Here is a 13,146-nt window from a genome sequence, read left to right as displayed (position 1 = left end):
ATCGGCCCTCCAGATCCAAATTTCCAACCAACAGATGGGTAAAGGCAAAGCTTGTCTGGAAATCTTGGAGCAGCAGGAGAAGCTTCTGCAGACGGTCCAATCATCCTCGCATCAGGATTCCCCGGTACCGCTTCTCAAATACAACATTGGTCCACTTTTTTGATGTTCTCCCAGGCGCAATATCGGAGGTTTTACTTTGGCTTTTTGCCCCAGCCAGCGTTTGCCAATAGACTGGATTATCTTGGTCCGACTGGATGGCATGGCTGACTTTTTCAGCGCTGATTCACCTCTGTGAAACCTCGCAAGGATCGGTAACATCATGCCCCCTTAAGGCTGCCCAATAGCAGCAAAAAGCTCCTCGGAAAGCTTTTGCCAAACAGTTGGAATCCAAGTATCAAATTGCGCCTTGAGATCGTGTACTCGAAGCGTGCCCAGTGCAACCAGAGCCAGTGCGTCGCATTGATCCTCCGTGTTCCATTCAACAATCTCTCAGTTCCAGTCACCATTATGCGGAAACCTGAATCCAGTGCAGTGTTGATCATTCAATAATGGGTGTGGAAGATAGCATCCTCTTTCGTCCGGTTTCTCCAACACTTGGATCAGCAAAGAACTCTCTCTGTATCCCAATCGTACACTTTTGATAAAACCGTGGGGAACCCCAGGTTTTTCAGTCAGGGCCCCAACCTCTGATGCTTTTATACTCACCGTCCCCCGCACTGGCATCCCAAAAGATATAACGATGGCAGATCAAAGAAACGTCGACACAAAACGGGATGACGAGGAGGTTTGCACGGCGGCTGCCCGACTTGGTCCCCGGTACATGGCCGTCTATAGCAATGCGTGGTTTCAAGTCGTTTTGATCAGTTTTATCTGTTTTTGCTGCCCTGGGGTACGCTTTTACCTCTCCGCCTCCTCCAGTTCCCGAAACTGATCTGTAAGCAGATGTATAATGCTCTCACTGGAATGGGAGGTTCAGGTCAGGTAGACGAGACCGTTGCTGCAAATGCCAACGTCGCGCTCCTTTCCGCAACGGCTGCCACGGCGTTGTTTCTGGCCGGACCGATCTTTTCAATCATCGGCCCGCGTGCCTGTTGGCTTGTTGGCGGATGGACCTATGCCCTGTACAGCGCAAGTTTGCTGAATTTTAACAGTGAGTCGTCACCATCCTGAATTGATAACAAATTTGGTTGCTGACCTGCAGTGCGCAAACTCTTGCAGTCCGAAGCAATGGCACTTTTGTCATTGCCGCCGGTGCGATTCTCGGTGTTGGAGCCTCGTTCTTGTGGGTTGCGCAAGGAGCAATTATGACCTCCTACGTGCCTGAATCCCAGAAAGGACGAGCGATTGCCGTCTTTTGGATTATCTTCAACCTCGGCGGTATGATCGGATCACTGGTTAGTTTTGGCCTGAATTTCCATTCGCAATCCGGCACGGTCTCGAATAGCACATACATCGCCACCATGGTGATCATGCTGTTCGGCTGGGTTATTGGAGTTTTCATTTGCCCTCCGACCCGTATCCGGCTTGTGCAGCTGAACGAGGCCGAGAACAAAGTCGTCCATCAAACCGTTGGCGACAAGGCCCGCACAATCGCAAAGACCCTCTTCACCTTCAAGGTCATCTGCGTCCTCCCGCTCTTCTTCTGCGCCAACGTTTTCTACTCTTACCAACAGAACAACGTCAACGGCACCACTTTCAACATCCGCACCCGCTCCCTCAACTCCGCAATCTACTGGATGGCCCAAATGTTTGGCGGCCTTTTCATGGGCGAGGCCCTGGACGCGCGCTTCCTCAACCGCCGTCAACGCGCGTGGGTCGGCTGGGCTATCCTCATGGTGACCGGCATGGTGATTTGGGGCGGAGGCTACGCGTTCCAGAAATGGGAAGACGAGCGGCTGGCGCAGGGTTTCAAGCAGGATATCGACTACGCCCAAAACGCAAATATCGCCGTCGGCCCGATATTCCTATACTTCTTCTACGGCGCGTACGACGCCCTGTGGCAATCGTTCTGCTATTGGCTGATCGGGACCATGTCGAATTCGGCTGCCGTCACGGCGGTGTTGGTGGGTGCGTACAAAGCCTTTCAGGCGGCCGGTGGTGCGATGGCGTGGAGAATCAATGCGTTGCAGAAATCGCCTATGACGCAGTTGGGCATGGATTGGGGACTGTGTATCGGGGCGCTGGTTTTGGCGTTGCCAACCGTGTGGTCTGTTACTTTGACGAGTGTCAGTCATAATTCTGATGGGGACGAAGATCTGAAGAAGGACGGATTGGAAAGCAAGGATTGCGTCAGTAAATAACAACATTTGATAATGCGTTGAATATATCGAAGCTTTGGGCTCCGATGTCCTAACACATTCGAACCTAGATGGCGGGATGACATTATTTTTCCTATTCTATGTTATATACTTCCCTAAAATAGAGGGAGCAAGCGGACATCATATCAACGAAAAAATTGCAAAGCGAAGTAATGTCGGACTCACCGACGCTCGAAAAAAGGTACCAGTGGAATGCTGCACAGCCTTTTCTATAAAGGTATAAGCATAGAGTGCAGAAACCAGAAAGGAAGCATATTATGCACGGCCTAGTAGGGGAATTAAAATAATATAGTAGAACGTGAGAACCGAAAGCCGAAACACCAGTCTAGAGCGGCAATTTTCACCACAAGTTTAGCATTTTGAGAATATCGTGTCTGTGAAAAAAAGAACGGTTCCGTTTGCCTAAAATGTCTAGAAACCAGCAAAAGTGTCAGCGGCGTACACCAGCATATCTCGGAATAGGCATTCTTGAATGGAGAAGTCTAAGACCAATGCAAACTCACACATGGGAAGGCTGAGTAGGCAGATACCCGCTTGAATACTAGCAAGGGTCATGAATACTCCCTCCTGACCGCCACGCACAACCCAGTTGTACGCAAAGTAGGTCAGGACAAAAGAGAACATATTCTTGAAGACAAGAAGGCAGGTGAATGCTTCGACCGCAATCTGGCCTATAACTTTGCTGGTTAGACTGCTGAAATAGAAATGTGTGCATTGTACAGGAAAAAAGGCTTACGATGAGCGTCGACCAAATACAGTGCGCTTGCCACAGCACCCAAGACCATTCCAATCAACATCAAGCCGAAAAAAATCTCTGGCCCGAGCCATCCATATCTTGTAACATCGCCGGAGACAAATCCAAAGCCATACAGGCCAGCGCAAGCAAAGATAAGCATAGGAATGACGAGAACGATCCGGAACTCGGGTTCGTATCTCCCTCGATTTTTACGAATCATATATTTGGCGGACCAGTCAGCAAGCAGGCCAGAGATGAGCAGACCCAGGATCGCGCCGATAAAAGCACCGGTATATAGATATCCGGTTTTGACTTCATTGAACCATAACGGCGGGCCCACGAAGAGCGCGGCTAGGACGACGCCGATAAAGACAGTCCAACCGATTATGACTCCTTGAATGAGGCAGCCCTGTATACCCGTCAGGCAGGAGAACAGAGTCAAATTCAAAAGGAGAAGCTCACCCAGAGAATACCTGGGTGGAAGAAAAGGGGTAATGGTCGCAATAAAAGCTTGAAAAAGTTTTCATCTGTTTTCCGGCCATTAAATAACCTTAGAGATTGAGAGTAAGACGCTTTGGCAATCACTTTGTGTTCTTCCACCCCAGGAAGCATGCCGCCCTCTTTCGCTTCGTTTTCGTTAATAGCTGACTCGGAGTTTTCATTTCTGGCATCTCTAGGGACCCGGGTCCTTTCCGTGTCGCCTTCAAAATCAGTGTTGAGGTGCGACGCTCGACGGTATGCGATTTCGGGAACAAAAAAGTAAACAAGGGGCAAACAAAGCCCAGCAAAGATGGCAACAAAGTAAAAGCTCCATGCCCAGCCCATTGTGTACGTAATCTTGCCTACAAGAACAGGGGTCAAAAATGCACCTCCAAACAGAGCGACATTCGAAACAGCCATTCGTATTCCGCGTTCCTGTGGTTTCGTGAGCACCGGAGCCAGATTCAGGGCGTCGCACACACTTACATGGACAAAGTACAGGTCTCCGATGGCAGCATTCACCAGTGCTTCGAAGGGGGCCAACCCGATGCCCTGGAATATACGTGCCGCTAAGAGACTGTTGTAATTGGTACCGCTGGCTCCGGCCCAGGCACAACTGACCACGACAATAGCGTTCCCGAGCAAAAACAGATGGCGTTTTCCCCAGATCCGCGCGGTTGGCACAAAGAGAAAGCCGGCAGCGCCTACAGCACAAAGATGGTATCCGGTCAGCAACGCCACGTCCGTAAAGGTCCGCCGAAGCTGAGTGGCAATGGTGACAGAATTTGCGGCCATCAAAGGGCTCGTGGTTGTGCAAATGACAGAGGCCAGGGAGAGAATGGCAAGGATCAAGTCTCGACGCCATAGCGGCCAGTTCTGGGACATGGTTAGTCGGACGCGGTGTACTGCGGATACAAAGCGTCGGCATTGCTATTCCCGCCAATATGCTCACCAAAGGGTCATTTGGATCATCACTTGGTTGAGGGACAAGGATGATAGGCACGGGGCCAGTGCGATCATATTTAACGTTGGGCGTCTCGGTTTGTTCAACCGAGCTGCTATCGTCGTCCAGGACATACGTTGTCCCTTGCTTTGATATCAGCCAGATCCAGGAACGAACGATCGAATTGGAAAACACACCCGGTACGTGATCCAACTTATGGTCCTCTAGGATACCGAGGCCCATGCTTGCTAGTTGGAGACCCCCAACAATGAGAAGGGCGAAACCTCCAGAAGCTGGGGTCCGGGGCAGCGGAGTGCAGCTCAGCTGTTTTGCACGGTCTACTCCAACGAATGGGAGAGACGCATTGTATGTACCAAGGGTATATCACCGGACACAAGAGCAGTTGAGTCTTGCCTGGCTTCACGGGCCCAGGAGAGGTGCAGAGGACAAGTGAATAATGATTGCAGTTTGACCACGCGGGCGATGCACTGACTGTATTAGAATAAAGAGCCTGAGGTGCTCGAGAATCCCAAGTGCGTTGTCACAGTTGAGAAAGCATCCGAGGTTGTGTTGTCTGGAGGGGACGGAGACGCCATGCCAAGCGATCCGCAACTCCAAGTGATCGCTGGGAGGATGAACAGCTGTGATTCCATACTCTACGGGCTATTGAATCAGATGGCCAGATGCACTGGACTTGAGCAGCACCGGTAGGCTGAGAGTGGTGCGTGGTGCAGCCTCTGGAAATGCTCCATATCAATGAGGACGACTTCCACGCGTTGCCTTTCTTTGCACTCCATTCTGTGCCCGGTCGAGAGTGTCGAAATCCGCAGTGCAACCTGTGTGTGTTCAAGGCACCGCGCCACCAAAGTTAGTTGCACCCAGTCGTTTGTTTTTACCCTGCCTGGAGCTCCGCAATGCAGCTGGCACAACACACACTGGAAGCACCTTGCAGGAAACGGAGATATCTCCCTATCAAGCACGAGTGAAACAGTGTACTCTAGGAAGTCGAGACATTGTGCTACCAATGGAGGCGTGCATCTCTACGGGGTAACTGCAATGTCCTCCTACGCCCGTGAGTCAAGCGAGACGGGACAGTGTTCAGGAAGCGTCAAAGCTAAATGAGACGCCTCCAATTCATCGAGCAGAGAAGGGAGATGAGGAACAAGGCCAGCCAGCCAATTACTCGCTGCTCCCGAAGCCATCGCTGGTGATGGGAAGGCCACTATTGAAAACCTCAGGTGCTGGTTCGCGCGTCGCCCGCGTCCTGTATGACCTGAAGGGTTACTCAAAGACAGGGAGCTCCCCGACGCTGATCTCTGCAGCGGTTATCGCAACAGCGCCAAAACGGCCTGACCTGTAACTAGGCTGTCGAGCTGGTGGTCCCTGAGCGAACACGCGGTGCTGGCCTCCATCGTGCTAAATATTTATCAGCGCCCAACTTCCCCCTCACTCTCTCCCTCTCTCACTTTCTCTCTCCCTCGCTCTCATTTTGTTTCTCTCCGCTGTTTCATCGCTCTCCACTCTCGTTAGCTAGAATCTGTCATCAAGCTCCCCGTGGATCTATTACCTCTCTCGTTTTGACAATGAAGTTCTCGACTGTCGCTGTTGCTCTGACCAGCTTGGTCGCTGCCGCCACTGCTCTTGATCCCATCAAGGATCTCCCGCCGTGTGCTGTAAGTCCATCGCCCTGATGGTTGACGGCCCATTGCTACCTTGGAACCATCCTGCAAATTCCTAGTGAAACTTTTGACTAACGGCGAGGCCCGCCAATTAGCAAGAGTGCGCAACCAATTCGATCCCCAAACACTGCGGAATCGAAGTCAAGTGCATCTGTACTGCTGCCTCGTTCCTCGAGGCCATCACTTGCTGTGTCGCGCAAAAGTGCTCGCCAGCAGATCAGCAAGGTACGTTCATGGCTCTGCCCATCCCTGTCATCGGAACCCCACCGATCTGCACGTCATATCGCGTTCCCCAGACCAAGCCTTTATCTCACCCCTGTGCTCATCGACTTTAGCCACGATTAAATTCGCCAATGGCATCTGCGGCACCGAGGGCATCACCAATCTTCCCCAGAGCGCTATCTGCACAACGAACAGTGCCACTTCAAGTGTCGTTTCTCGACCAACCGGCAATATAACCAGCTCTGCGACCACCCGCTCTACCCCCTCCGGAACCCCCACCATTTCGACCAGTCCCTCTGGTAACACTGCTGCCACCAAAAGCTCGGCACCTGGCTCTGCCACCTCCAAGGCTGCGGCAGCTTCCCTCAGCAACGCCAATGGCGGTGCCATTGCCGCTATTGCTGGCCTACTCATGGTTCTTGCTTAAATTGACAAAACCTGTATTGCCCAAAGTCATGAGACCATGAGAGTGAAATGATTGTGACATTAGCTGATGCAGAAATTGACACTGAAAATGTCTGAGATGAACCCGCTTGTTACAAAGATAGCTTTTTAATAACTGCATCCGGCAACGTAAACACCCCATAATGTGAAATACTTTTCTCGTTGCTTTTCCATTGTACAATTCTAGTTCTTCCACTTATCAACGTCAAGAGCCGCGCAGATTCATTCGCCGATTGTGGAGGAGGGTGAGGGAACGGTTTCCAGCGATCGTCTTTTTGCTGGAGGACGAGGGTCGATACTCAACGCTCCCGCAAAACGGAGATTCCTCGCATGTCCTGTTCGGCGGATTCATGGCATTGGTCGTCAAGTATAAACCCAAACGGCCCACGACTTTACGCGACGTTGGCCATAATCATAGGAGCCCCGAATCCAGTGATCGAAGACTGTATTCTGTCGCACGCTGTTCATCATGGAGAGCCATGAGGAGCTGGCGGGGTCATTAGAATTGAGAAAAATGAAGGATTGAAGTATTATCCTCACCCAGCAAGAAAATAATATCTCCATGACTCCGTAGCCCATCACTATCTTCCCCTTTAATTCCTCCACCATAGTCATATGCGCCGTGGCGGAAATAGCGACATTACCACCCACAGTGTTGGACACAGCAGGCCCAACTCTCCCAAACCACACGCTTTCGGGAGAAGAATAAACCTTTAGGGACACAATGAGAAAGATCCAGAGGCGTAGGAGGTTAAGCAGCATGCATAGGTGTCGGTAGAGGGTTGAGAATTCTGTGGCGATCTCGAGGGCCGCGGCCGCGACATTGGAGGGCTCTCCTTCTCGGTCGTGGGGCTGGAGACCGTCACGGCGGATGCAGCGTGCAATCGTCAGGATATGGTTCAGAGCCGGTAGCTTGACAGCCAGAGTGAGGTCGACGAGGGCGAAAACGAGGAGGAGGACGCCGCAGTATGCGAAGGGGGAGCGAGGAGGGGTAAATGGAGGGATGTCAGACTAGTTGGACGAAAGACAACGATGTTAGAGGCATGGGAGGAAATATGTGAGAGCCGATATACAGTCGAAGGGGTACACTTACGACTCTCAGCTCGCCGTGAGCGGAATAAACGAGACCGGAGTCGGTGATGACCTCGGGCGTCCATGTGAGAGATACGGCCAGGGCAAATTGGAACAGGGCATGAAGTTTGATAAGCCTCTGGGAGGAGAGACGGCCCATGTCGCACTCCCGGCCGCTTGGGGCTCCGCGGGAAAGAAAACGAGAGAACACTGGGAGGTCCAGCGGAGGATTGGGAAGATGTATTTCCAAGTCAACAACAGAGGATTCTGCTCTGGTTCACCTTTCGGATGCATGACGAGCACAGGGCTTGGCATCAAGGGATGCAAGCTCACTCGGCTACTGCCTGAGGACTTGATACAGGACGCGAGTTACTTGTAACGACGATTCTTTTGGTTCATGTAAAGAGAAAAGCAACTCGCAAAGACATAGCTTTATCCTTAACTAGCTAGCTAGCTAACAGGTCACAGCTGGAATTCATGCTCATAGATCAGGAGAATAACCCGGCTATTCGGCCTTTTTTTTCGGCTGTTTGGGCTAGTTAACTAGTTATTTAGTAGCTCCAGAACGGTGCGAAGCTCTACTTGGCAGGATAAATCCGCCGCCCTCCTTGATCATAGAATGCATCAAAGAATCCTAGCCCGGCCTTCGTTCTTTTGCTCCCCAAAAGCAGCCAAACTTCGCCAATCAACAAGGAGCGCCAAGAATTCAGCCGACGACCTTAACCCAACCTATTTTTCCTACTCTGGAGGGTCTTCTTCAAAGCACGATCAATCCAACTCGAGCACTCTAGAACCTGTTCTCGTGTGCTCCTCTGAAGTGACAAACTGCCTCTGGCCTCATTGTTTCTCAGCAATGGCGGATGCACCGCTCTTCTGGAAAGAACGCCATATCAAATATTACCTCCGCTGTCTCAAAACCCTGTTACCCCACCAGTATACCCCCAATGATTCCAATCGTATGACTCTGGCATTCTTCGTTGTCGCGGGTCTTGACTTGCTTGATTCGTTGAACACGAGTGTATCCGCGCCTGAGCGTCGGGCGTACGCGAATTGGATTTACCACTGCCAGCTTTCGTCTGGTGGCTTTAGAGGCTTTACAGGCACCAAGTTTGGGAGTGCAGCCACTGCTGACAACGAGATTTGGGACCCGGCTAATTTGCCAGCGACATTTTTCGCATTGGTGACGCTATTACTGCTGGGCGATGATTTGACGCGCGTGAAGAGAAAGGAGTGTTTGCGCTGGCTGCGCAGGATGCAGCGTCAGGATGGAAGTTTTGGAGAGGTACTCGGCGCCAACGGCGCGATAGAAGGAGGCAACGATTTACGATTTTGTTGCTGTGCGACTGGGATTCGATATATTCTGCGAGGAGAAGACACAGCGTATTTGAAAGACATTGATGATATTGATGTATCAAAGCTCGTTACTTATGTTGAGAAGTGTCAGGTAAGAAAAGGAAATCGCACTTCCTTGCCCCTTAAAACACCGGTATTGATAGTGCGAAGGCATACGATGGTGGATTCGCACAAGCTCCCTGGCTTGAAGCCCACGGTAGGCCTCAACTTTTTAGATGCCAAGAGAAAGTCCTCGCTTATGCTTTGTGTTTGAATAGCTGGGTTGACTTACTGCGCCCTTGGTACATTGTCATTTCTCGGATATGCCCCAGCGTCAGAGAGTAGCAAAAGCTCGCTAGACATCCGGGTAGCAGCATGCGATCCGGGTTCGGAGGAGTTTGAATCTCTGATAGAATGGCTCGCGTTCCGCCAAACCAACATATTAGTCGAGGAGGATGTCCAAAGTGGAATAACAGACGAAGAAGGATCCCATCAAACAATGGAACATTCGAACAGCACCCCATGCTCGATCGAGGAGCAGATTTCATCCTTACCAGTGCTCCCAACGTCTTCCGAATGGCCCCTTGAGAACCGGAATTGCGCCGGCTTCAATGGCAGAGCCAACAAACTCGCCGATACCTGTTACTCTTTCTGGGTCACTGGCTCGTTGGCGGTATATACCCAAATCCCACTCACTCCGCTTGCTGCTCTAATCCCCACTGAAACGTGTAATAGATGCTTGATCGTCTCCATGTTATCAATGCGGATGCCAATCGAAGATATCTTTTGGATAAAACGCAACACCTCATCGGCGGCTTTGGAAAAGGAGTCGATGAATTGCCAGGTCTCCGCCCCTGTCTATGCTTGTGGTGTTCGAGCCGACTGACTAATATTTTCAGACATCTTGCATTCATATCTCGGATTAGCAAGCTTGGGTTTGCTGGGTGAACCAGGTATCAATCCCGTTGACCCAGCTGTCTGCACAAGCAAACGAACGCGACAACACCTGGAATCGCTTTCATGGTGGAAAGGTTCGACACCCATTTGAGTAAAGGACGTAGGGAATGATGCCCCCGCGACGACCAGAAGAGGACTTGTGTGCTTGCTTTTCAGTGGCATTCTGTGTTCGGTGTACTCTGGAGGCTCCCAGGTGCTGGCCACCGCCTGTTGAGACGATTACCGGGGAGGGGCGACAATTGCAGCTGATTTTTCTTTGTCTGAAGAAAGCGTTGACAGCACATCCTGGACGAGCTGAGGCTCTGTCTAAAAATAAACGGTGCTCACAGCATGTGAAAAGCTTTTAGCCCAAACTCGAGGCGGACCCACTAAACAAATGAATCTCGTGAGGAAAAATTGAACGAGAAACGATTGGGGAGGCGGAATGGATGCATGGGTGTTGTCTGAAGCTTTAACTAATTGGAGAGTATTTGAGTTTAATCTGGCTCTTCCGCGCTGCCAAGAAGAACGAGGCCCTGAAGCAGTTGAGAAGAAGAAATAAATATCCAAACTCATGTCTGAATGCTCCATCCCAACCTCACCCCGCTTTTTGGTGTCCGTTTTCAGCTCCGTCGATTTCTCGCGCAAAAGAATTGAAGTACTGCGTTGGCCATGCAATTCCCATTTTTGCGGGCGATGGTTGATGATTTTCTCTTCTCATTTTTGTTGGGCCGAGTTTCTCACGCCGCTGGAGTTTGCTCCTCGCTTCGGAAATGAGGCAATTGGACGGTGAAAGCCCGATCAGCCTTTTGCCCGTATTCGAGTGCCAAGAAAGACGCTAAAACACGATTCCGCCCACCCTCTCCAGTCCGCCGTCTGATGCCTTCAGTCCTGCGTCCCAATCATGGACTCATGAGGCCCAGTGTGGCCAGTTGCTGGCAGGTCTGGTTACCACCCGATGCTTAATGGGAATCCTCCGTGCACCCCTGCTAATCCATCGTCCATGCATTGAACGCTACGGAGCACTGATTATTGAGGATATTAAGAAATGCTTCCTAGGAATGCGCTAGCCTCGCCACGATCACACCAAGCCCACATCGCTGCGAGGGAGTGAGCTAGCTCAAATGACACTCGAGTTTATGGAGATGTTTGTGCCAATCAAAGAAATCTTTAAGCCGCACCGACTCAAAGGCGGAGAAAAGGGGGAGCTTTTGGAATGAGGCTTGGACAGTAGCGGGATCAACGGCGAGAGATATATATATATCTATATATCAGCCGATTTCTTTCCGTTTTTTTCTTTCTTTCCGTTTCTCTCCTCCCGTGTTCAAGACGAACCTGACATCGTTGCCGCATTTCCTCTTGACATCATATACTCTGACCTTCATCTTTGGGCCGACAAAATGCATTTCTCTTCTTTGATCCTCCTTTCCGGTGCTGCTACCGCAGCAGCATCCAGCCTCATGACTGGATCCTATGCTGCCGAAGAAGTATTGAAGAAGTTGCAAAACAGACAAGTCGAGTTTTGCAAAGAGATCAAACCGCCCTACACCTGCGCAAGATCTTGCGGAGCAGGCTACGCAGAGTGCGGCTCGTTCCCCAACTGCTATAACCCAGGTCGCGGAGATTCTTGTTGCCGAAACGGAAGTAAGTGGTCACCGGTCGTTGTGCTGCTGCATACCCAAAACTGATTGCTTGTTTCCAAAGAATATTGCCCCTCTGGTTATTATTGCACGAACGCTGGATGCTGCCCGTCAACCATGACCCTCGCTGAATGCGGCGCCACCGAGAGAACGACGGGCGATCCCCCATCCACTACCGGGTCTCCTACCCCTCCTGGTGATGACGACGACGACGATGATGACGATGACTCGTCCAGTAGTTTGGATTTCTCCTTCACTTTACCAGCTGCTCCCACCCGAACTGCTGCTTTCCCTCCCATTGAAACGGACGATGACCCTCTACCCCAACCTACCCGAACGCTCGACAATCCCTTCAACCCACCTTCGGATCCAACCAATTCAGCCCTCGCTCCACCAACCTCGCCCAACGGTGCTGGTAAATTGGATGGCAGCTTCTTAATCGCCGGATTGGGAATGCTGGTAATGGCTTTGTAAAACCTCTGTGGAGGACTCTTGGACGTTCGGTTGCAAGGCTGGGAGATCATCACACGGCCCGACTGGTTAGAGCGAAAGCTATATTCTCGAATTGCTTGCATATAAATGTAATATCATAGATATTGGACAATAAATCCTAATGTTAATGTCTTCATCTCTACACTTTTTTCTTGTATTTTTCGGGTTCCGGACCAACATCAAGGTTCAAACCAATCGCGCTGAATAAATCCTGGAAGGTTGATAATGGGAGCATGGACCATATTCGGAGTAAATATTTGTTGTTATCCTGAAGGAAATGGCTGCCAAACCGTCAAGCCACCAAAATTTGCGATCAAGCAACTGCCCGTTGGGCCAACGGCGTGGAAGTGTCGAGTAACGGCGAGCAAGCCGTTTCCCTTCTTAATAACCGTATGGGCGTGAGAATATGATTCAATCAATGAATGCGCGCAGAGGCATGCTTTCCAAGCCTATTTTTTTTGCGTAACCCAGTGGGCGGCTCCCTGAGTCCTTGGGCGTCTCAGGTCGTAGGATAAACTAGTGGTGATCTGCAGCTTCTGTGCAGTTGAAAAATATCCCCTCTGCATCTTTGAATCTGGCCATGTGGGATCGGAAACCCACAAAGTCCAGGAATACCAGTTCTTCGGGGGAATTAAAAGACGCGATCAATGTAGCTGCAAGACAGTGTACAGTGGACAGTCAGGTGTGCCGATGAGAGATGTGGAATGGCCTGTCGTCTCCATCTCCTAAAATAGCGCCAACGCTCAGATCGTGGGAACCCCCTGCCAACTCCAACTCACGATTAAATCAGGAATACCCGGACAGTCAGTCGAATTCCCTACCACGCCTTTCCCCTATTCCACGAGACATTCCG

The 13,146-nt window shown here is 50.9% G+C and overlaps 6 protein-coding genes across 6 annotated transcripts; 4 read left to right on the top strand and 2 right to left on the bottom strand.

Moving 5' to 3' along the window:
* Positions 1 to 739: 739 nt before the first annotated feature.
* On the top strand, positions 740 to 2,300 carry UREG_07859 (uncharacterized protein; the record flags this gene model as incomplete). Its single annotated transcript, XM_002583040.1, has 3 exons — positions 740 to 889; positions 943 to 1,150; positions 1,219 to 2,300. The coding sequence occupies 3 exons, from the start codon at positions 740 to 742 to the stop codon at positions 2,298 to 2,300; spliced, it is 1,440 nt and encodes a 479-aa protein (XP_002583086.1).
* Positions 2,301 to 3,004: 704 nt separating this feature from the next.
* On the bottom strand, positions 3,005 to 4,720 carry UREG_07858 (uncharacterized protein; the record flags this gene model as incomplete). The annotated part of the gene is made up of 3 exons (XM_002583039.1): positions 3,005 to 3,463; positions 3,517 to 4,410; positions 4,487 to 4,720. The coding sequence occupies 3 exons, from the start codon at positions 4,718 to 4,720 to the stop codon at positions 3,005 to 3,007; spliced, it is 1,587 nt and encodes a 528-aa protein (XP_002583085.1).
* Positions 4,721 to 6,060: 1,340 nt separating this feature from the next.
* UREG_07857 (uncharacterized protein) lies at positions 6,061 to 6,805 on the top strand (the record flags this gene model as incomplete). The annotated part of the gene is made up of 3 exons (XM_002583038.1): positions 6,061 to 6,150; positions 6,252 to 6,381; positions 6,492 to 6,805. 3 exons carry the CDS (start codon positions 6,061 to 6,063, stop codon positions 6,803 to 6,805), a joined length of 534 nt encoding a protein of 177 aa, XP_002583084.1.
* Positions 6,806 to 7,185: 380 nt separating this feature from the next.
* UREG_07856 (uncharacterized protein) lies at positions 7,186 to 8,053 on the bottom strand (the record flags this gene model as incomplete). Its single annotated transcript, XM_002583037.1, has 2 exons — positions 7,186 to 7,833; positions 7,916 to 8,053. 2 exons carry the CDS (start codon positions 8,051 to 8,053, stop codon positions 7,186 to 7,188), a joined length of 786 nt encoding a protein of 261 aa, XP_002583083.1.
* Positions 8,054 to 8,746: 693 nt separating this feature from the next.
* UREG_07855 (uncharacterized protein) lies at positions 8,747 to 10,111 on the top strand (the record flags this gene model as incomplete). Its single annotated transcript, XM_002583036.1, has 3 exons — positions 8,747 to 9,337; positions 9,397 to 9,442; positions 9,504 to 10,111. The coding sequence occupies 3 exons, from the start codon at positions 8,747 to 8,749 to the stop codon at positions 10,109 to 10,111; spliced, it is 1,245 nt and encodes a 414-aa protein (XP_002583082.1).
* Positions 10,112 to 11,561: 1,450 nt separating this feature from the next.
* On the top strand, positions 11,562 to 12,275 carry UREG_07854 (uncharacterized protein; the record flags this gene model as incomplete). The annotated part of the gene is made up of 2 exons (XM_002583035.1): positions 11,562 to 11,805; positions 11,866 to 12,275. 2 exons carry the CDS (start codon positions 11,562 to 11,564, stop codon positions 12,273 to 12,275), a joined length of 654 nt encoding a protein of 217 aa, XP_002583081.1.
* Positions 12,276 to 13,146: the final 871 nt, after the last annotated feature.

Source organism: Uncinocarpus reesii, genomic scaffold, assembly GCF_000003515.1.
Source record: "Uncinocarpus reesii 1704 scaffold_5 genomic scaffold, whole genome shotgun sequence".
In the NCBI taxonomy this organism is placed as follows: domain Eukaryota; kingdom Fungi; phylum Ascomycota; class Eurotiomycetes; order Onygenales; family Onygenaceae; genus Uncinocarpus; species Uncinocarpus reesii.
This window is presented reverse-complemented; position numbering and strand designations above follow the sequence as displayed.